Source organism: Arvicola amphibius, chromosome 6 (assembly GCF_903992535.2).
Source record: "Arvicola amphibius chromosome 6, mArvAmp1.2, whole genome shotgun sequence".
In the NCBI taxonomy this organism is placed as follows: Eukaryota; Metazoa; Chordata; class Mammalia; order Rodentia; family Cricetidae; genus Arvicola; species Arvicola amphibius.
In genome coordinates this window covers 33,427,449-33,448,682 of record NC_052052.2, presented here as the reverse complement: position 1 = coordinate 33,448,682, position 21,234 = coordinate 33,427,449, and the positions used below count along the sequence as shown (strand labels likewise).

The window sequence follows — 21,234 nt, the reverse complement described above, 5'->3', positions numbered from 1 at the left end:
ACTGTTACATTTCTTGTCTGTTCTCCCAAATCATCCGTTGGTGTCAGCCTAAGACATTTTAACATCCTGAGCTGGGCATGGTGACACATGCCAGTAAGCCAAGCACTCCAGAGACAGGCAGAGACAGAACTGCCCATGAGTTTCAGGACATCTTGGGTTACCTGGAGAGTTTCAGGTCAGCCAAGGCTCCACATTGGGACCCTGCCTCAAACAAACAAAAGAGAAATCTGTTCTAGTTGGCTTCTGGCCTCCTGCTCTGCAGCTTGTCACAACACCACAGGACACGTGTGAATGTGGGGGATGGTGAAAGGGAGTATCAGGTCACCCCAACACGATGCCTTTACCCCTCACTAGGAAGCAAGAAGCAGGCTCGTCTGTGAGTTCAAGGACTGCCTGGTGTATGCATCGAGTTCTCCTCCAGCAGGGACTGTATAAACAAACAAAACCAAAAACACCTACCTTGGGAGCCTGCTCTGCCAGAAATCAGCTGGGGAAATGTTAGATTAAGAGAAATGAAGACAGAAACAAAGGATAGACCGGAAGGCCTGAAGGTTAATACCAGATAGCCCCGAGTTTATTTCTCAGCCAGCAGATGTCCTAATTGGAGGCAGGAGGCAGAAAAGAGGGCAGTCCAGTCAGCTGGCTGCCTCCCTGGGCGGTACTTGGGAGGAAGCTGGAGCTGGTGTATTTTCTCAATCTAAGAATTCAGTTAGTAGCATGCAGCTCCCACACTAAGGAGGAGTGTCTCAGGCTGGCATACACCAGCCCAAATGTTAATAGATAACGTGTCTTTCTTTTTTTTTTTTTTTTTTTTTTGGTTTTTCGAGACAGGGTTTCTCTGCAGCTTTTTTAGAGCCTGTCCTGGAACTAGCTCTTGTAGACTAGGTTGGCCTCAAACTCACAGAGATCCGCCTGCCTCTGCCTCCCGAGTGCTGGGATTAAAGGCGTGCGCCACCACCGCCCGGCTCGTGTCTTTCATCTAGGCAAAAGTGTTCTTTCTCATGGGCTTACTCAGAACTTTCTCACAGCCCTCAAGGATATTTGGAGCAAGTCGAGCAGGGAACCTTGAACTCAAATGACTTCCTTAAGTCAGAAATGACTCCAGATGGAAACTGAGTCACACGTGGGCTTCCACAATCTATCAGGAGCAACAAAAACCAAGTTTGAAACCAAGTTTGATGTGGTGACCCATGCCGGTTGCCCCAGCACTAGAGAATCGCAGGCAGAATGATCTCGAGTTCAAAGTCATTTTCAGCTACACGGAGAGACTGAGCTAACCTAGGCTCCAAGTCACCCTGTCCCAAACACCCCAAACGAGCAAACTAAACCGCACAGCGGTCTAGTTGTATTAGTCTCTGATCGCATTCGAGGCAAATCTTAGGTGAGGAAAGTTCTGCCGCCTCCTCTCCCCCTCCTCCCCTTCTCTCCAGGGTTTGGCCCCTGTGTCTTTCAATTTCCCATTGTCAGGGCTTGACACACATTCCAGTGTCTTAGGCAAGGACCTCGGATGTGCAATCCTTTGTGTTAAAGAAACGTACGGATACGCTCGTTTTCGAGCTGTTGTTTATTTACTGATTAATGCCGAGAGTAAAATCCAGTCCCTCGCGTATACACAAGGGCTCTACAACTGACTGCACTTCCTGGGTTCCATTTGAATTCAGACTGCTGAGGTTTCCACTTCGAAAATCTGGAGTTGGCACTGCCCTCTGGTGGTCATCTCACACCTTTACATGGCGGAACTGGAGAGGAAATATTTCGGAGATCCCAGCCGGGCAACTTAACGTCATTTACATACCCACAATGCACTGCTAGGCGTCATTGCTTCCTTCGACCGGCTTCCTTCATTTTTCCGACATCACAATGGTACGACTTTCCCGATAAATGACAGAATGAAGTGAGATATTACACAGTTTATTTATTTGTATAAATTGTTGAGGAAAAGTAACCATTACTAATGTAAGATTCCACTTCTTTGAGAAGTTTACGCGGCCAGCTTCTAACCTATGCTGTAGAGTTCATGCTCAAACCAATTTTTGGAGGTTCTGTGTTGGCTCCACAGGACCTATGTTGTAATTTTTTAGGTGAGAATTTAAAGCAATATAGAATTATAATGTAATGTTCATATAAGCTTACATTTATAGTAGGAGCCTTTCTAATCTTTTTAAATAGTTGGTATCCGTACTGTCAGCTTCACCTTCTATGACTGAGGGTTAATAGTGCTTGTTGAAATGCTCTACAGTGTGGGACAGCGTGGAGGTCCGACACCTATGTTCACGCTTTCCTTTTCTGTGTCTCTAGAATCTGACATTTTACTGCTTCACCCCCGTGGCCCATGGCTCATCACCCACTCATGTAGGATGGCAGCATTAGAGAGCCTGAGAACCACTGTCTTAAAGGAGCAAGGGCCTTGGTGCTCCACAGCATGCCCTGGTGCTCTTCCAGGGTCTTGAGGGCCCTTCCCTTGGGACCTGTTATTGGTAAGTAGGAACACCCCCAACCTTGTTACACAGCTCTTGTGATTCCCATTCCTGTCCAACTACACAGCACAGATATGCGAACCCTTTATTAGACCCTTCTGCAGCAACAGCTCCCCCTCTTCCCCTGCATTTGCTAACTCCCGGTTTCCCACCCAGAACCGAGTAGACCCGTCTTCAACAGCTCCTCCTGGCAGACAGCCTTCCTCGAGGCACAGTCTTGGCCTCCTGGTTTGCCACAGGGACTCTGTCACTCCTTGGATTCTGAATTGAGCTTCTCAAGATGGGTGACGTATTCCACATCGTTCAAATCTCCAGGGCCCATGAAAAAGTTGAGGCAGCTGGCGTTGGTGCCTTCACAGAGGTGTAAGGCTGCGGGCAGCAAAACCGGCATGAGCCTGATTGCTGGCTCTGCCTGGGCTCTGGGCCCCTCACCGCCTTCTCACCTTTGGTAACATTGACTTTGTTGGCTGCCAAGATGTCCGCCTGAATGCTATCTATTTTTGTGTACAAGATCTCAGCATTGCTCTGAGGATGGAAGCAGGGGAGCCTGGCTGGGCACCAGAGCAGCGGGCTCCTGGAGTGGGGCCTGAGAGGAAGGTTAACTGCAAGCAGAGCTGCTGAGGCAGAGAGGTCCTGCTCCCAGCTTCCTAGCTAGGGCAGGTAGGGACAAGAAGACAGTGTTTGGGGGCGGGGCCAAGTCAGCTGACTAGATTCATTCTTTGCGGGGGGGGGGGGGGGGGAGGGGAGAGGGGGAGGGCGGCACCATTCTCTCCTGGGCAACTGCCAAGGCTGGTGGGGGTGAAAATACTTACAAGAAAGAGCTGGTAGAGTTCCTCCCCCATGGCCTTGCGGACATGCTCCTCCACCAATGGGAACAGCTGCACAAAGTACTGTGGCAGAAGGTGGGCAGTGTAGCAAGACCGTGTGGGGATCAGCTGCCTTGACCGCCATGCCCTGCAATCTGCCTCGTGCCCACCCCGGCCCGAGCACCTCTAGTGTGAGACTGGCCAGTCTCTGGCTATTGCTGTGGTCGGTGTTGCCCATGGCTGTCATGAGGCTGTGGACCACGCGAAAGTGCAGCAGCTCCTCTGCCAGTTTCAAGTCACCGCGTGCCAGGATCCTTGTGAGGAAGGATGAAAAGACAGGAAAAACTGTGGGGACACAGGAAGGGAAAGGAGCCCTTCACCCCATGTAGCATGAATTCTAATTGATCTTCATGAAAACCTGGAGCCAGATATCGGGGTAAATGCTGAAAGATCACAGAGACAAAGGCACAGACGGAAACCCCCTGTGTCTCTTGCTTCTCAGCCTGAAATGGGCCTAGCTCCTGTCTGTGCCCCCCACCTTATGACTTCCTCTCTCTGCCCAGCCACATCACTTCCTGTTTCCCCCTCCTAAGTGCTCAGATCAAAGCCACCACTGCCTGGATTCTATGGTTAACTAGTGCCTGGCTCTGCCCTCTGATCTCCAGGCAAGCTTGATTTATTAGAGCACAAATAAAATATCCCCACACTGTGCTTCTCTGCAGCTGAGAAACAAGAATTCCAGCAGAGCCAGGCTTCGTGATGCAAGCCTTTTATCCTAGCCCTCAGGAGGCAGAGGCAGGTGGATCTCTGTGAGTTCTAGGCTAGTCTGTCTATGTAGAGAGTTCCAGAATAGCCTCATCTACATAGACTCTCTGTCATTGAGGGATCTTGTTGCAAAAACAAGAACAAAATGAAAACATGAGACAATGGGCTGCAATTCTTCTTGAGAAGCCCACACTCACACTATAAAGCCCTGGGTGGTCTGGAATTTCCTCAGGGGACAGGGCTGGTCTTGAACTCATAGAAATCTGCGGGCCTCCACCTCTCAAAGATGTGCCCAGCCTTGTGTCTTTCTTTTAAAATTATAATATATTAGGAGCTGCACACAGTGACACACGCTTTTACTCCCAGGGCTCAGGAGGCAGAAAAGTACGTGGGCTGCAGACAGCCTCAGGCATGACTGCCATAATCACCCAGTCCCGCTGCTGGCCTACCCAATGGTCTTGGCGGCTGCGGCCTGCTGCAGGAACACTGGTAGCTGGGTGGTGATCTGGAGAACTGAAGAGTCTGAAGAAAGAGGGGCCATGAGCCGGGAAGGCCTTTCCTCCTCCAGGGCAGTCCCGTCTCAGGAGTCCTACCAGTGAAGATCTTGGCCTGCAGTTTGGATGTTTCCTTGACTGGTGGGATGAGCAGCGCCACAAGGCCTTTAAGCAGCGGCAAGCGCACGTCATAGTGGATCAGGTCCTTTATCAACTCGATGGCTGGGGAGGGACAGAGATGCTGGAGAGGCCTGGCCTTTCAAAATGCGTCACTCCCTTCTTTATTTAATGTATGTGAGTGCTCTATCTGTATGCCTAAACAGGGCACCAGATCTCATTATAGATGGCTGTGAGCCACCATGTGGTTGCCGGGAATTGAACTCAGAACATTTGGAAGAGCAGACAATGCTCTTAACCACGGAGCCATCTCTCTAGCCCCTTTGCCATTCTTGATTGCTTAGATGCTCTAACCTGGAATCAGATCCATCAATATTGTACAGGGACAGGGTCCAGCCCTGAGGTGGCACAGAGCACTTGGGCCTCTTTGGCTTCTCCCAAACCTTATGTAGATGAAACAATAGTCAAGGCCCACATCCCAGTCTCCTGTCTTTCTTACTTGCCCGGCTGCTGTGTGTTTCAGTGCAGCTGTGTTTGGATCTGAGTGCGTTGGCTCCTTTCTTCTGACTGTGTCACTCTGGCAGCTACAGCAGGATGCCACCGCAGTGCCAGGGCACCCTGGGAATCTATGTCTATGCCTGAGATGTGAAGAGAGACGTGACCGGGTGGACTCTCAGGATCCCAGTGAGAGATGGCTCAGTGGTTAAGAGCACTGGCTGCTCTTCCAGAGGTCCTGAGTTCAATTCCCAGCAACCACATGGTGGCTCACAGCCATCTGTAATGAGATCTGGTGCCCTCTTCTGGCGTGCATGCACACATGGAAGGAATGTTGTACACATAAAAAATAAATAAATCTTAAAAAAAGAAGCGATGATTATGTGATTCCCTGGACACGGGCAGCATCTTATCTTCCAGGAGACAAATATCAACTTTGAGAACCCACTTTACACTAAAAGCTCCATCTTGCAATAATTATGTAACTAGGATGCTTGCAGCTCCTGGGACAAATGAAGATTTATCCTTGAGTCATTTCTGATTGTGATTAAAATTCACAGCTCTCACTATTTATACCCAAAGGGAAAAGGCAAGGCGTTGCTCAAATGTCTCTCTGGGACATTCGTCCTCTGAGCAAGCAGTTTACTGAGCCACCCCCGACCCTGTCCAACAGCGATGGAGCATGTGCTCGGCACAGGACGGGCTGAGGAAATGGCAGTGCTCTCCAGGTACAGGTACAGCTACTCACACGCGATGGACACTTCGTTCAAGAGGAAAGAGTCGTTGCTCAATCCCAGAGAACAGCGAGAGTCCACAGCCTGATGGTGTGTGGCAGCACATGCCCTAATAGCAATACTCGGGAGCTGGGTCATTGTTTACTGTGGATTGAGTCTGAGGTAGTCCAAGCTGTCTAAGACCCTGTCTAAGAAAACCAAAGCAAGCAAACAGCCCTGTCTGTACTAGAGTTTCAAATGCTTCCCTGTTGATCCCTCTGAGAAAAGATGAAGGAATTGAGAACAAGAGGCCTCCTCAGAGAGTCCGTGGACAGGAATGTTGGGGCAGTGGACTGGGTTAATGTTCTCTTAGAAGTGGTCCAGTACAAAAAAAAAAAAAAAAAAAAAAAAAAAAAAAAAAAAAAGACAATCCCTGTGGGATTGGTGCCACCTTTAATTCCAGCACTTAGCATGCAGAGGGAATCAGATCTCTGTGAGCTCAAGACCAGTCTGGTCTACAGAGTGAGTTCCAGGACAGCAAGGGCTACACAAAAACCCTGTCTTGTAGGGGGAACAAGGGAAGTGAAAAAGCACCTGGGAACCTTAAATATTCCATATGTTGGGGGGAAAGTAAGATATCCCACTTTGTGTGTGTGTGTGTGTGAAGTGCGTGTATGTGTGTGTGTGTGTGATTTTAGAGTTGGTTGTTTTTGTTTTTGTTTTGAGACGGGGTCTCTGAACATAGCCCTGGTTAGCTTAGAAGTCGTTTTGTAGACCACACAAGCCTTGCACTCACAGAGATCTGATTAGATTAGAGGCGTGTGCCACCATGCCCAATATTAGAGTTGGTTGTTAGAGAAACTGAACGTCTCTGAGGATGGCAATGAATGTGAAAGGCTGCCCCCTGTCAAGGGACTGACATGGTGAAGGGATCTGTGTTAGCCAGCAGTGGCTATCAACAGCATTCCTGTGACAAGCCATTCTTGTTGTCTAGGGAAGACCTCTTCATGGGAAACAGAGGTTGGGGTCTGACCCTTGTCCACATAGACAGCATCACAGGGGGTTGCTTGTGTACTCTGTGTAACCAGAAAACCCTTGGTTTGTGTCTCTTCCCCTCAAGCTCCTGGAACCTGCACTCACTTCCTGTTCCCCTCTAGTGGAAGCCTCGATGTCTTTGTTTAACTCTATGCGAAGTTCAGTTATCCAGTTTAGCCTCCTCTGTAGAATCTGTGTTTAGGGAAGTAGTAAGATTTTGTTTCTATTAATCTGTCTATAAATACGAATCTGTCTGTAAATATAAACATTTTATAGATCAAGATGAAGAAGCCTTTACAGTGAGCAGAATAAATCTAAAACGTCTGGTCACATGCAGCTCCTTCCAAGGCGCCCACATATTCTGAAGCAGCAGAGGACTTCTCTGCTCCTAGAGTTTTGGGAAATCAGGGTGCCAGTTTACTCTGCACATCTAGACAAGACTGCCACCTCCTGGTTGTGCTGAGGAAGCGCACATCAATATAAATTTTCAGGGGGATGTGCTTGGCGGTCGAGTTCTCTGATTCACGCGTGTGTTCTGCCATTCTGTTAACTACGTCCTATCCAAATACTGATGCTGAAGTACTAAAAGTACATTAGTTCGCTACACCTTTTGCTGCATCATAATCAAAGACCAATGTTGAAACACCAAAAAATTGATTGATTGATAGGTGGATTGATTGATTGGTTAATCATTTATTAGACACAAGAGTCTTTACTGTTTTATGTAGAGCAAGCTGGCCTTGAACTTGTGGCAATCCTCCTGTTACAGCCTCCTTCATTTGTGATTACGGGGATATGCCACCATGCCCAACTAAAAATACTTTTAGAAAATTATTTTTTTAGGGCTGGGGAGGCTGATGAGATTGATGGGTCAGTGGACAAAGGCACTTGAAGCCAAGCCTGACTAGCTGAGTACGACCTAAGGACCACATAGTGTAGGGACAAAAGTTGTTAGCGGTCCTCTGACCTTCACAACCTTGTCGCATGCACGCGTTCCCTGTAAATAATACACAGATACATGCATGTACTAAAGGGCAGGAGAGGATCTGCAGCTAAAGTGCTTGGCTAGGAAGCCTGAGAACTAGAGTTCAGGTCCCCAGCACCCAGGTAAATGCTGGGCTGGCATGGGGGCCGGACAGTGGGGTCAGCACCAGGGAGCCAGAGACGGGGATCCCAGGGGCAAGCTGGCTAGCCCAGCTCACACTGGTGAGTCACAGGCCAGGGAGAGACCTCAGTATGGAAGGAGAATGGTGGAGGATGACATGTGATGTCAACCTCTGACCTCCATATGCACCTGCACACATGTGGGTACACACGCGAGCTCGTGCACGCACACAAGCATGCAAGCACACACCCACACACAGCCACACAACTGTAAAGTCTAACAGGATGTAGTAAGTCTATGGAGCAAGCTGAGAGGAGCTGAGACAAGTGGGTCACTTGAATCTAGGAGTTCAAGGTCATCCTGGATGATGTAGCAAAACACAAACAAAAATTCATTATCATTATTGTTAATTAATTAATTAATTAATTTGGAGACAGGGTCTCTGTGTGTAGTCCCAGCTGTCTTGGAGCTTGCTACATAGAGCAGGCTCTCCTCCAACTCAGAGATCCTTCTCCTGCCTCTGCCTCCTGAGGGCTGGCAGTAAAGATGTGTGCTCCAAGATACTCCGTTATTATCTTTAAAGGCCAGAAACGCCCACGTCATATTAACACTATGAGCTAATGCTGTGGTCTAAGTTGATGGGTTGGAGTTATGGTGACATGTTCTCTCTCTCTCAGGTCTCCTGCACCAGGCTGTACTCATGCTTGCTACGTAGTTAAGGATGACCTTAAATTACTGACCTTACCAGTTTGTTTGACGACAGGGTCATTGTAGCTCAGGCTGGCCTTGAACTCCTGACGTTCATCCTGTCTGTTCTTCCTGAGTATTGGATTACGGTGGTGAGCCTACCCCATGCTGTCTGCTCTTCTAGGCAAGCTTTCTTGGTTTTGCCTTTCATTCATTCTTACTCTATAAGTTTGAGTGTTTCACCTCTATGTGTGCAGTGTTCCAGGTGCAGCGCTGTGCTGCCGTGTGCGACCCAACCTGGGTCCCCTGCAAGAGCAGCAACTGCTCTTAATCACCGAGTCACCTCCCCAGCTTTCTCCTCTGGGCCAATACAGCGAGGCTGTGATGTGCACTGAGTCAAACATCACTGCGGAGCCTGGAAACAAGCTGGCCTTGGGATGTCTCCCCAGACCCTGGATAACCGTATAACAAAACCCTTCAATGCTAACTAAGCACCCCAGTCTCCGTGCTGATATCACTGGGTGAACTGAGGCACTTGTTTATAAGTCAGTAGGTTTTGGAGCCTGGGAGATGACCCAGGTCACTTCATGCACATACACATGCACATGCTTACACATTAAATAGGGTTTTAAAATGTTAACATCTTAACTACATTGTGTGTGTGTGTGTGTGTGTGTGTGTGTGTGTGTGTGTGTGTGTGTAGGTTAGAGACAGCTTGGAGAGCTTCTTCTCTGTATCTGACATCTCTCGAGATTCCTGCTATGTTGGTGCAGGAGCTGTACTTTGGGGCTGATGTATCAGCTACCCCATTACCTTCATTATAGGACATGTGGCCATTTAATTAACACCTCCAGTGAATTCCAGTTATCAGGTCAACAGGTAAGGTTTTATTCTCCAAATGATCATTTTTTTCGAAATTAATAGTCATTTTATAATCAACTTATTTTTTTAAAGATTTATTAATTATGTATACAGCATTCTTTCGGCACGTAGCCAGAAGACGCCAGATGAGGGCACCAGATCTTAGTATAGATGGTTGTGAGCCACCATGTGGCTGCTGGGAATTGAACTCAGGACCTCTGGTAGAACAGTTAGTGCTCCTAACCTCTGAGCTATCGCTCCAGCCCTATGATGAACTTATTTGTTAGTTTTTCAAGGACTTTTGTTTTTCATAAGACAGTGTCATTTGGTCAGGCATAGTGGTACATGCCTTTACTAATGGCAGTTGGAGACAGAGGTAGGCAGATCTCCATTAGTTTGAGACCAGTCTGGTCCACATAGTGAGTTCCAGGACAGCTAAGACTATATAGAGAGAATAAAAAAACCAAGAGGAAAAAGACAGTGTCACACCTTGTAGCCCTGCTGAACTCTCCATCCTCCTGCCTCAACACTGGGATTACACATACCATCACCATGTTCTAGCTCAGAGTTTTCATTAGAGAATAAGGCAGTTTTCAAAAATGCCTACCAAGTTTTAACAATTTTGTATGTATTTACTGTGTGTGTATGATGTGTGAGTGTGGAGGTACATGTGCCACAGCCTGAGTGTTACACTCAGAGGAGCATGAGGGCAACTCAGTTCTCCCCTCCCCCCCTGCCCGCTGTCTTTTCTTTTTAAGAGTTATTTATAAGTATTCTATCTTCATATATGCCCTTATGCCAGCAGAGGGCATCAGATCCCACTAAAGGTAACTGTGAGCCACCTTGAGGTTGCTGGAAATTGAACTCAGGACCTCGGGAAGAGCAGCCAGTGCTCTTAACACCTGAGCCATCTCTCCAGCCCCCTTCTTCTCCTCTATCTATATGTGCCTTAGAGGAACTGATCTCAGATCATCAGGTTTGGCAGCAAACGCTTTTACCTGCTCAGCCATCCTGATGGTCCCACCAACAGTTTTTTTTTTAGGACGGAACCTACTCTCCTGTGAGTTGGAGCTGGACTGGCTTCTTGCTGACAAGATGAAGCAGAAGAAACATACAGGTAGAGAGCTCTTAGGGAGTCTTTCTTGTTCTGGGAATTGTTCTTTATATTTAGGTGGTTTTATTTAGTTTTATTATTATTTTCTATATCTATTTTGTATTTTTTCATCTTTGGTTATCTATTTTGAAGGTAGGTGTGTGCGTGTGTGTGTGTGTATGTGTGTGTGTGCAAATAGGAACATACAGGCAACAGTACACCTATGGAGGTCAGAGGATAATTTATGGGAATCATCTTTCTTTCTTTCTACCATGTGGGTCCCAGAGACCAAATTCAGGTCATCAGACTTGATGGCAAGCATCTTTACTTGTTGAATCATTTTGTAGGTCCTTGCTTCTCTCTCTCTTTCCTCTCTCTCTCTCTCTCTCTCTCTCTCTCTCTCTCTCTCTCTCTCTTTCTCTCATTTTGTAGCCCTGGATCCTTGAAACTCAATTTCTAGACCAGGTCAGCCTTGAACTCACAGAGCTCCAACTGCTTATGCTTCTCAAGTGTTGGGACTATAGCTGTGTGCCACCACACCAGGCTGGATCTCTCTGAGAGATACCACTGCCATGTTGTGAGGACACTCAGCAGCCAGAAGCAAAGGCCCCATAATGAAGAACTGAGGTTTCCTGCACCATTGCCTGTACTGTCTTCCAAGGCCTTGGAGTGAGTTACATGGCCACGTGGGGAGTGATCTATCAGCCCAGCCTTCAGAGGGCAGCAGTCTGGCTGATATTTTTGCCTGGAAAACCTCACAAAGGATCCCAAGTCACAGCTGGGTATGGTGATGCACACCTGTATTCGCAGCATTTAGGAGCCTAAGGCAGGAGGATTGGGAAGCCAGCCTGAGTTACAAAACAAGAGACAAAAGCGGAGGGGGAGAGACAGAGAGATGGCTCAGAGGTTAAGAGCACCTACTGCTCTCCCTGAGGACTCAAACTCAATTCCCAGCATCCATGTGGCAGCTAATAAATGTCTATAACAAGATCTGGCACCCTCACACAGACACAATACCAATACACAATACATATGCAGGCAAAATACCAATGCAAATGAAATAACAGTAAATTAGTTTTTAAAAAGGAAGAAACTAAGTGCTCAGTGAAGCTCTTGTCAGATTCCTGACCCATAAACACTAAGAAATTCTTACTAGCCAGATGTGGTGGCACAGGCTTGTAATCCCAGCATTCTGGAAGCTGAGGTCATAGGATCAAGGGTTTGAGGTTGGCCTGGGCTACATAGTGAGTTCAAGGCCCAGCCTGGGCTACATAGTGAGAGCTTTACTGTCTGTTTTAGGGATGGTTTTTATTATAGAACTAGATACCTAATACAGACAAACATTTAACAGCTTTTGCAGTTTTATGCAACTGTTCAAGTACCATTTGTCTCTGCTTTGTTTGGTGGCAGGGGACAAGGGCAGGGAGATGTCTCCATCTGCGTGGCTTTGACTGCTCATTCTTAGCAGCTAGTATGAGGGTGTCAGGGCCACAGACATGGAGGAAGGGCCAGCACACGGCAGAAAGGGGGCGCTGAGGAAGGGGCCCTTGGGATTGGGGGAGGGAGGCTGCTACCACCGATATGAACTGCTAAACCTTGTACAAATACTTGAAGGACACGTGTCTTCCGTAAATCAGTGATTTCGTGAATTGTCATTCATCAAGTTGGTCATTTGTCCACTGACTTTTGTCCAGCATGGATCTGACAAAGTAGTGACTGTGAATTAGTGTGCTCCTAACCACGGGATACATTATAATTTCATGTCCCCAAGGCAGCCCTGGCTGTCCTGGAGCTCACTAGGTGAGCCAGTTTGACTTTAAAGTCTCAAAGATCCACTCACTTGCCTCTGCCTCCTGAGTACTGGGATTAAAAGCATATATCACTTTTTTTTTTTTTACAGTGCTAGGGAACATGGCACCTTTTAAGATTCCCAATTGAGCTCATTAATTTCTCTTACAGTTTTTGTAAGGTACTTGAGAGACTCAGCTGTTCCAGAAGTCCTGGGTTTAACTTAACTACCAGCACCCACAGAGCAACTCACAACTGTCTGTCTGTAACTCCAGTTCTAGGAGGATCCAGTGCCCTTTTTTGGCTTCCACTGGCTCCAAACATACATACAGGCAAACAGGCAAACACCATATCATAAAATAAAAAAAAATGATTTACATTTCTTTCCATGTGCTGATACATGCCTTTAATCTTGAGATTAATCTTGAGAAACAAAGACAGGCAGACTGTGAGTTCTAGGACTACATAGTGAGACACTATCTAAAATGAAATAAAATGAAAGTAAAAGCTGATTTATTGTGTGTGTTTATGTTGTGCACATGACACAGTGTGCAGTGGAGGACAAAAGACAACTTGTAGGAGACAGCTCTGTCCTTCCATGTGGACACTGGGGATCGAGCTCAGGCTGACAAGCCTGGTGGCATGTGTCCCTACCTATGAGCCAACTCACCAGCCCTGTTTTCTGTTTTGTTTGTTGTTCTGAGAGGGTCTCACTGTTTCACTCAGGAAGGAGGCTGGCCTCACGCTGCGCAGCCTCTCCTGTCTCTACACTAGGGACAGGACACACTGAATTTTCTCTATAAACTGCTAGTTGTGAGAAGTCCTGTCTTGTCACCAATTCCCGGAACAGCAATCTTTCCCGAGAGGAAAGTGACATTTTTCTCTTCAAAGCAGCTATAAATAGAGATAAATTCCAGGCAGGACTGCTTTGGAGAAGTCCTTTCTTAGTTCTGATTTTGGCATTCTTAGTGGAAGGTCATTGAACAAAATTCTACACCTTCAGTGCCATAAAAGCCTAAGACGACAGTAAGTTTAGGTGTCGGTCCCTCCCTTGCTTGCTTTTTATCCTTCTGAGTGAAGTGGGTCAGGCACAGGAGCCAGAACTCCTGGAGTGGGCTAAGAAGGCCCTGACCTCGGCCTTGCTTCACCCCCACCCCACCCCGGGGCACCCACACCAATGACCTCCCATGCTACTCTGCCCGTCAGGAAACAGGACGGGGGTGGCTTGGCCATTTAGAGGTCTTGCAGAAACCTTGAATTCAATTCCAGCCCCCATACTGGCTGGTTCACAACTGCCTGTGACTCCAGCTCCAGGGGATCCAAAGTCCTCTTCTGACCTCTATGAACATCCACAATAATGCACACACACTACACACACACACACACACACACACACACACACAAAACCTTTTTTTAAACTGTGCTGTTGGTGGAGGAAAAGGGAGAGAAGTCTGTCCCACTTGGTTATGGAATGGTACCTCCCAGATCCAGCACCTCCCTCTGTGGTGGTTTTAAAGACAGGGCACAATATCATTTGGCCTTTTCTCCCCTGAGGTGTGGGGTCTATTTGGTCCCATGAGTGTTTATTTATTTATTTCATGTGCATTCATGGTTTGTCTGCAGGTATGTCTGTCTGAAAGTGTTGGATCCCCTGAACCTGGAGTCACAGGTAGTTATGAGCTGCCATGTGGGTGCTTGGAATTGAACCTGGGTGCTTTGAAAGAGCGGGCAGTGCTCTCCATTGCTGAGCCATCTCTCCAGCCCCTAGGGTCTGTGAATTCCTATAGGTCACAATGTTATGCTATTTAGGAGGCTTGGCCACAAAAGGCCATCCAAATTCACCCTGCATTTCTTGCATGATGTTCTGTGATACCCCTTTCATGAGACCCCACACCAAGCTATGAGACGCCAACGACCCACACAAAGACTACATGTTAAGTGCTGCAGTTGATGGCTCTGGCTGAGTCCTGCCCCCAATGACTTCAGCCCTGTGAATTAGCCCCAAGACCAAGACTTTCTTCAGATATAAAAATAAGCAGAGAGGGCAAAAAAAGTTGGCATCAGAATAATTATTATTTTAAAATAATGTTCGCAAAAAGGAAAATTAATGCAAAAATCATTCATGATGAATAATATATCCAAATATGAAGTGCAAACAGGATGATAAGGAGCACTGTGTGGAGTCATACTAGTGCCAGGGCCAAAGGAAAAGAACCCAGGATCCTGATGTTCACTAGGCCCAGCTGTAGCCCCAGCTGTGGCCTCAACTGTGCAGAGAGTAGAGCAGAGATGAACCACATCCTGTGTGCCCGGATTCTCTCCCTCCCTCCCTCCCTCCCTCCCTCTCTCCCTCCCTCCCTCCCTCCTTCCACCCCTCCACCCTTCTACCCCTCCCTTCCTCCATTCCTCCCTTCCTTCCTCCCTTCTTTCATTCCTTCCCTCCATTCATTCATTTATTTACAATCCCGTCTCTTGGAACAGGTGCAGGTGTTAAAATCACAGTAATTAGCTGGATGTGGTGGCAAGCAGAGGCAGGAGGGTCAAGAGTTCCAGGCAAGGCTGGACTATGTTTCAAGACCAAGACCAACTAAAACCAACCAACCAACCAACCAACCAATCAACCAACCAACCAACCAACCAGGGTCCTGCCCAGCATGGTGGAGTGTGGGGAACAAACGAAATCCTGAATGAATGTGTCATTGACACAAGCACAGCCATGTCAAGGACCCCAGAGCCTCAGAGCCATGGAAATGGCAAAGCCTTCTCTGGGTGAGGCTCAGAGGGACAGCAAGGGCTTCTCCAGGACCAAGTACAAACCAGGATGAGTACTGTGGTGTTTTCAAACCAGTGCTTCCAGCAATGGTCACCCTCAGCCTCTGCTTCTGCCTCCCAGATGTTGATAGCCTGAGACTGTTGGCCTATGGAGCCCCTGCTGCCTCCTTTGCAGTGGTCCACAAACAATACACCTGCCTCCTGCTGGCTCACCTGCTGCTGGTACTCTCCATTAGAGTGCTTAGTCCACCTAATTCCAGCACCCCCCTCCCCCCCGTGTGTGTGCCTGTCTCTCTGCCTATCCTTGTCTCACTTCCTCATTGCCCAAGTCAGGTGCCCAGGACACAGCCTCTGAGGTCACTGCAGTGGAATGGTTCATAATCCCAGTAGGGAGATAGAACTGAGAGCTCAGGACAAGACATGGCCTCCTGTGGTGCTGCATGCCTGTAATCCCGGCACGTGGGGAAGTTGAGAGAGGAGAAGAGAGCGTTCAAGACCAGCCTAGACTGCACAAGTCTCAAAAGGAAAAAGAAAAAAAACAAAATCAAGAAGCCATCACCAGCCATGCCTGGCATTCGCTCCTCAACCACCAGACAGCCTGGTAGGCTGCAGGATCTGTTTGAGAAAAAGGGAAACGCTTACGGAAGTTCAATAAATGAATGACTCAATTAATGGAAACTGATGGATGCCATTAATTAGTCTGAATTAGTTAGTTTTACAAAAAAAGACATCCTCTAGAGTGTTTTCTGTTTATTTATTTTCTTATGAGACAACCTCATTATGTAGCCCAGGCTAGCCTGGAATTTGAGATTCTCTTGTCAAGTCTGTACTAACATGCTAGGTTTTCTTTTTCTTTCTCTCAGTGCTTGAAGTTCAACCCAGGCCTGTGCATGCTGGACGAGCATCTAACACTGATAGAATTCATTCATTCATTCATTCATTCATTCACAGCCCTGACTCTTAGAACAGGTGCAGGTGTTAAATTAACAGAAGACAGCTGGGTGTGGTGGTAGACAGGGGCTTCAGGGCAGATGGCAAGAGCCACATGAGAGACAGCTCTGGACCTAGCCTGTTCTAACGACTGCTCAAACAAATGTAATACAACTACTATATTCTGAGGGTCTTGCTGGTTGATACTAAACCAGCCTTTCCCCCTCTCCCAATGCTATTTTAGACACTCAGCAACAGTCTCTTTATGATCGGAGGGAGACGTTGGAGAAAGTGCCTCTCACTGCCTTTGGTGACCCAGGGGCCTCCCTACCTTCGTACTGGACCTCCAGGTGCATTGTGCCCAGAACCTTCAACACACAGTCCACGATGCTGGGGTGCGTCGCTCCAATGATTGCCTGACAAGACAGAAAAGAGGGAAAAGCGGTGACTTTTTAGGCTCAGAAGAAGTGAGATGAGGACCCCAGAGCGTGAATGTGGGGTGAATTGGCACTGTAGCCTTTAGCTCAAGCCTTTAAGCCAAGTCTCCTGGCTGCCCACTAAGACATGCAGGACCAAGGGCTGAGACTTCGGGTGGGGGAGGGAGGACACGGGAGGGACAAAAGTTTCTCCCTGAGAAACTGATCCTGAAATCTTTTCTGGAATCTCAGCTTTTACTTTTACCTCTTCAGACTTTACCTGTGTCACACGCACCAGCTACTGAAAGACAAAGAGCCGGGTAAGCAAGGTCTACCTAAGTTCTGGTTCTAGGAGGCACTGGGAACTCCAGGGTTCTCAGGTCTGAGATGCAGCCCCCTCAGCTCAGCTCAGCTCAGCTCCAGGAGGCATCCCATCTTCTCCCCTGACTTGGTGCATCTTCCTGGGGAATTTTATTTACTTCATTTTCCACTTGCTATTTAACTGCTTGTGAAATCCAAACTGCTGTCTTTCATCCTGGGCCTTTCTCCGGAGCTTTAGACTTTAATTTTCCATGGAGTGGCCTTTCCAGCAGTTCTGGGCAGTGGTTCTCTCTCTCTCTCTTTTGTTGTTTTGAGACAGGGTTTCTCTGTGTCCTGGCTGTCCTGCAACTTACTCTGTAGACCAGGTTCACCTAGAACTCAGATATCTGTCTGCCTTTGCCTCCCGAGTGCGGGGATTAAAAGTGTGCTGCCACCACCCAGCTTGATATTTGTTCTTAGTTCTACACCTTCTGTCTCAGAAATGTCTACCCACCTTGGTCACCTCTGCACCCACTCCCACCGCCACTATTCAGGCCCTTTTGCCGTCTGCTACCCTCCAGCCTGTCTTCTGGAGCACTTGTGAAAGTTTTGACCATCCATGTCAAAACCACATTCCCCTCCTTTGTAGGCATGATGCCACTATCCTCCAAACCTGACTTCACTCACAATCTAGGGCAGAAGCCGGGGTGGGACGGGGGGCGGGGGGGAGAGCTTCTACAAGGAGCGAGATCTGGTCTCTTCCCTTACACACTCCCTGTCAAATGGATGCCTTTAATCTTTCCTTCAGTTCCCTAGTCATCCTTGTTGCTTGTCTGAACCGCTTTGAAGTCTGCCAATATCTTTCTGATCCTTAAATAAACAGGACAAATCACTCTGCTGGGAGGCGTGAACTCCCAGCCCCCCTTGGCCTTCCAGAAGCGATGCTGGACTAGACCATGTGAATCAGAACTCCAGAACACAGCTGTGGCTCACCTGGGCAATCCTGAGAGTCTGCATGGCCAGCTGCTGGGCTTTGGGGGACCTACAGGGCAGCAGAGCTATGAGACCTTTATAGACTTGATTCTGGTACTTGGGGTTACCATGGACCAGAGCATCCAGCAGAATCTGCACCTCCTCCTGGGTCTCTTCTGATTTAGACTTTGCCAGAAATTCTGCTATGGCTCTCACACCTGGGCAAAGAAGAGAAAACGCGAAATCGGACAGGATTGAGGAAAGCCATTCCCACTCAAGGTTGCATAATGGGGATTGCTTTAAGAGCTTTTCGATCAAGCTTGCTTAATGGAGCCGAAGTTAAGGCTCAGTTTTCATGTTGCATTACTGCTGTGCTTACTTTCAGCTGTGTTCTGTGCAGCATAGGCCAGTGTCTCTCTCTCCCTCTCCCTCCCTCTCCCTCCCTCTCCCTCTCTCTCCCTCCCCCCCCCCCCCCCCCCCTCCCTCCCTCTCTCTCTCCCCCTCTCTCTCCCTCCCTCTCTCCCTCCCCCCTCTCTCTCTGTCTCTGTCTCTCTCTCTCTCTGTGTCTCCTCTCCCTCCCTCTCTCTCTCTTCCCCTCCCTCCCTCCCTCCCTCCCTCCCTCCCTCTCTCTCTCCCCCTCTCTCCCTCCCCCCTCTCTCTCTCTGTCTCTCTCTCTCTGTGTCTCCTCTCCCTCTCTCTCCCTCCCTCCCTCTCTCTCTCTCTCTCTCTCTCTCTCTCTCTCTCTCTCTCTCTCTCTGTGTGTGTGTGTGTGTGTGTGTGTGTGTAGCTTAAAGGGAATTCACAAGGCCATGCGTTTGCTACTCAGCGAAAGAACGTCAGAAACTGTTTCATCCTCACATTTTGCAGATTCATCTTAAACTTCAAAACACAGTTTTGTTTTCTGTGCTGGGCATACAACTCTTCCCCACCAGATTGTAATTCTTTTCTTTTTAAGACAATCTCACCGTGTAGCTCTGGCTGTCCTGGAACTCACCATGTAGGCCAGGTTGGCCTCAAACTCACAGAGATTAGCTTGTTTCGGCCTCCTAAGTGTTGGGGTTAAAAGTGTGCACCACCACACCCAGTTGGTTGCACTCTTTTTAAGAACAGGGCCTTATATTGGTGTTCCAACATGGGACCCAAATTTCCACACAGGGTCTGAGAAAGCTGAAAAAACAAAAACAACAAAACAAAAACAAACAAAAAACCCCAAACAGGATACAGCTCCTTTAAGAGGCTCTGCCATACAGCGAGTACTCCAGCAGCTGCACAGTAAGGAGAAACACCTGCCACAGTGTGGGCACCAGCTTCCCAGAGCTGGGGCGCTTAAATGTGGCTCCTGGTTAAAAGCTTAACCAGACCGAGGGAGGGGGCAAAGCCAGCCGCCAGAGCCACAGCAGAGGGCCTAGCTAAATAGATTAAGGTTTGGCTCCTGTGGTCAGAAAAGGCTAGAGACATGCAGCAAAGACAGGTCCAGACCAAAAAAAAAAAAAAAAAAAAGACAAAAACCCCACAAACCTCTAAGCAGGTTACAATGTGTTTAAAAATGTGCATAGGCTTAAGAAAGAAAAAAATGGGTATAAAGCCGGGCAGTGGTGGGGCACACATCTTTAATCTCAGTACTTGGGAGGCAGAGACAAGTGGATCTCTGTAAGTTGGAGGCCAGCCTGGTCTACAAGAGCTAATTCCAGGACAGGCTCCAAAGTTACAGAGAAACCCTGTCTCAGAAAACAAAACAAAACAAAACAAAAAAAGATAGACAGTCATAAGTCATAGGAAAAATAAATAGTTTAAAAGTCTTTTTTTTTTTTTTTTTGGTTTTTTGAGACAGGGTTTCCCTGTAGTTTCTAGAGCCTGTCCTGGAGCTAGCTCTTGTAGACCAGGCTGGCCTCGAACTCAGAGATCCACCTGCCTCTGCCTCCCGAGTGCTGGGATTAAAGGTGTGTGCCACCACCGCCCGGCTTAAAAGTCTTTAAAGAGAGTAAAGTGACATAAAAGGGGAAAATGCCCCATAAAACGGGAAATACACAGGGAGTCTGGACCCTCTGTGGTGTTTTGTTGACTCTGAATTGTTTTGGATGCTAATGAGTGGCAGCTGCTGAGAGGCATGGGACTGTAACAGGGACTCCTGAATTAGACCAACCTAGATACTTTAGGGATGTCTTAATGTTAACATGGAATTCAGAAAATGAACCGCACTGTGGAAGAGGTTATGCTTGTCTTTTCACAGGAAACGAAAGTCTGTGGATTCCTTCAAGGTTAACAGAGACCAGGTTTGATGGGGGGGACCTCCTAAAAATATTGTCTATAAACATGAAGTGATAAACCACTACAAGACAGGTTATGTTTATATGGATCCCTCTGCATGAAAATGTTCTGAGACTGGACAACAATGTTACAACTAGTTTCTCCAGGACTTGACCAGTATCTCTATTTTCTCAGGATTCCCTGGAGATGCTGTCACCCCCAGACAACAGGAAGCAGTCTAGAGAACACAATGCCCACATTCCCAAGAGGTAGGGTAGGTGGTTTTTGGTCATTTGGTAGGTTATGGATATTTGTCATTGTTTATGGGGATATAGGAATATAGGATAAAAATACAACTATTAACCTCAAATATTTTACATTGGTATGGATTTTGGAATATTGAAATTTAAAATTATTTCTGTTATATGGTATGTACATTGCTACTATTGTTTGGGGTATTGTGTTTATGCAGCTCATTTAAAAATGGAATGCATAATTAAAAATGCATGTTAGTAATTTATAATAATTAAACTTGTAGTCATATTATATATGTTTTCAAGGTTAAACATATATATATTTTACATAGGTGATCTTCAAACACTTTAGGGACCTACAGACTATGGCATTTAAAATGTTTTTTTGTTTGTTTTGGAAACAAGGTTTCTCTGTATAATAGTTCTGGCTGTCCTGGAACTTGCTCTGTGGACTGGAATCATCTCTAACTCACGGAGATCTGCCTGCCTCTGCCTCCTGAGTGCTGCGATTAAAGGCATGTGCCACCACTGCCTGGCTAGTAAAATGTTTTATTAACATGGGGCTTTTCATGACAGTGAGACATGTCTGCTCCTGGCAGCACCAATCTACTTCATAAAAGGATGATGGACATCAACAAATCTCCATATGTAGTTTGCTTTTATTGTGGCAAAGTTAGCCGTTTGGGCAAGAAACTGCCCTTGCCTTGACTGTTTACAGTTTACTATACCAAACTGGACATGCAGGACACAGAGAAAAGTGACTGCCAAACTTTGCAAAGATAAAGTAGGTAGGGCAGTCCTTCAAAATTCTTGCTTCATAGGAAAGTCTGCCAGATATTCTAGGCCTGTAGGTTGAAGACGGATGACCCAATGTTCCAGAGAAACTTGGCTGACTATCCAGGCATCT

The 21,234-nt window shown here is 47.3% G+C and overlaps 1 protein-coding gene and 1 long non-coding RNA gene across 15 annotated transcripts in view; one reads left to right on the top strand and one right to left on the bottom strand.

The window, feature by feature from the left end:
• Nucleotides 1–21,234, bottom strand: part of Armh1 (armadillo like helical domain containing 1) — a 55,896-nt gene that overhangs the window by 12,015 nt on the left and 22,647 nt on the right. For 6 of the 13 annotated variants that reach the window (XM_038332778.1, XM_038332775.1, XM_038332777.1 and 3 more), the window contains 7 exons: nt 17,848–18,044; nt 16,470–16,554; nt 4,642–4,764; nt 4,498–4,570; nt 3,468–3,597; nt 3,290–3,367; nt 3,037–3,128 (listed from right to left, as the gene is read on the bottom strand). In XM_038332778.1, the coding sequence (XP_038188706.1) occupies nt 3,037–3,128; nt 3,290–3,367; nt 3,468–3,597; nt 4,498–4,570; nt 4,642–4,764; nt 16,470–16,554; nt 17,848–18,044 (778 nt within the window). Of the gene's footprint in view, nt 1–1,895; nt 2,847–2,920; nt 3,129–3,289; nt 3,598–4,497; nt 4,571–4,641; nt 4,765–16,469; nt 16,555–17,847; nt 18,045–21,234 lie in introns of those variants that run through there. The other 7 variants (XM_038332779.1, XM_038332781.1, XM_038332783.1 and 4 more) reach the window with 7 other exon arrangements.
• LOC119816262 lies at nt 1,829–15,936 on the top strand. Of its 2 annotated transcripts, XR_005285707.1 has the most exons (4): nt 1,829–1,863; nt 2,299–2,477; nt 10,598–10,672; nt 14,918–15,936. It is a non-coding gene; the product is annotated as an uncharacterized LOC119816262 (long non-coding RNA). The 2 variants fall into 2 exon arrangements; XR_005285706.1 differs by lacking the exons at nt 10,598–10,672; nt 14,918–15,936 and adding an exon at nt 2,634–2,930.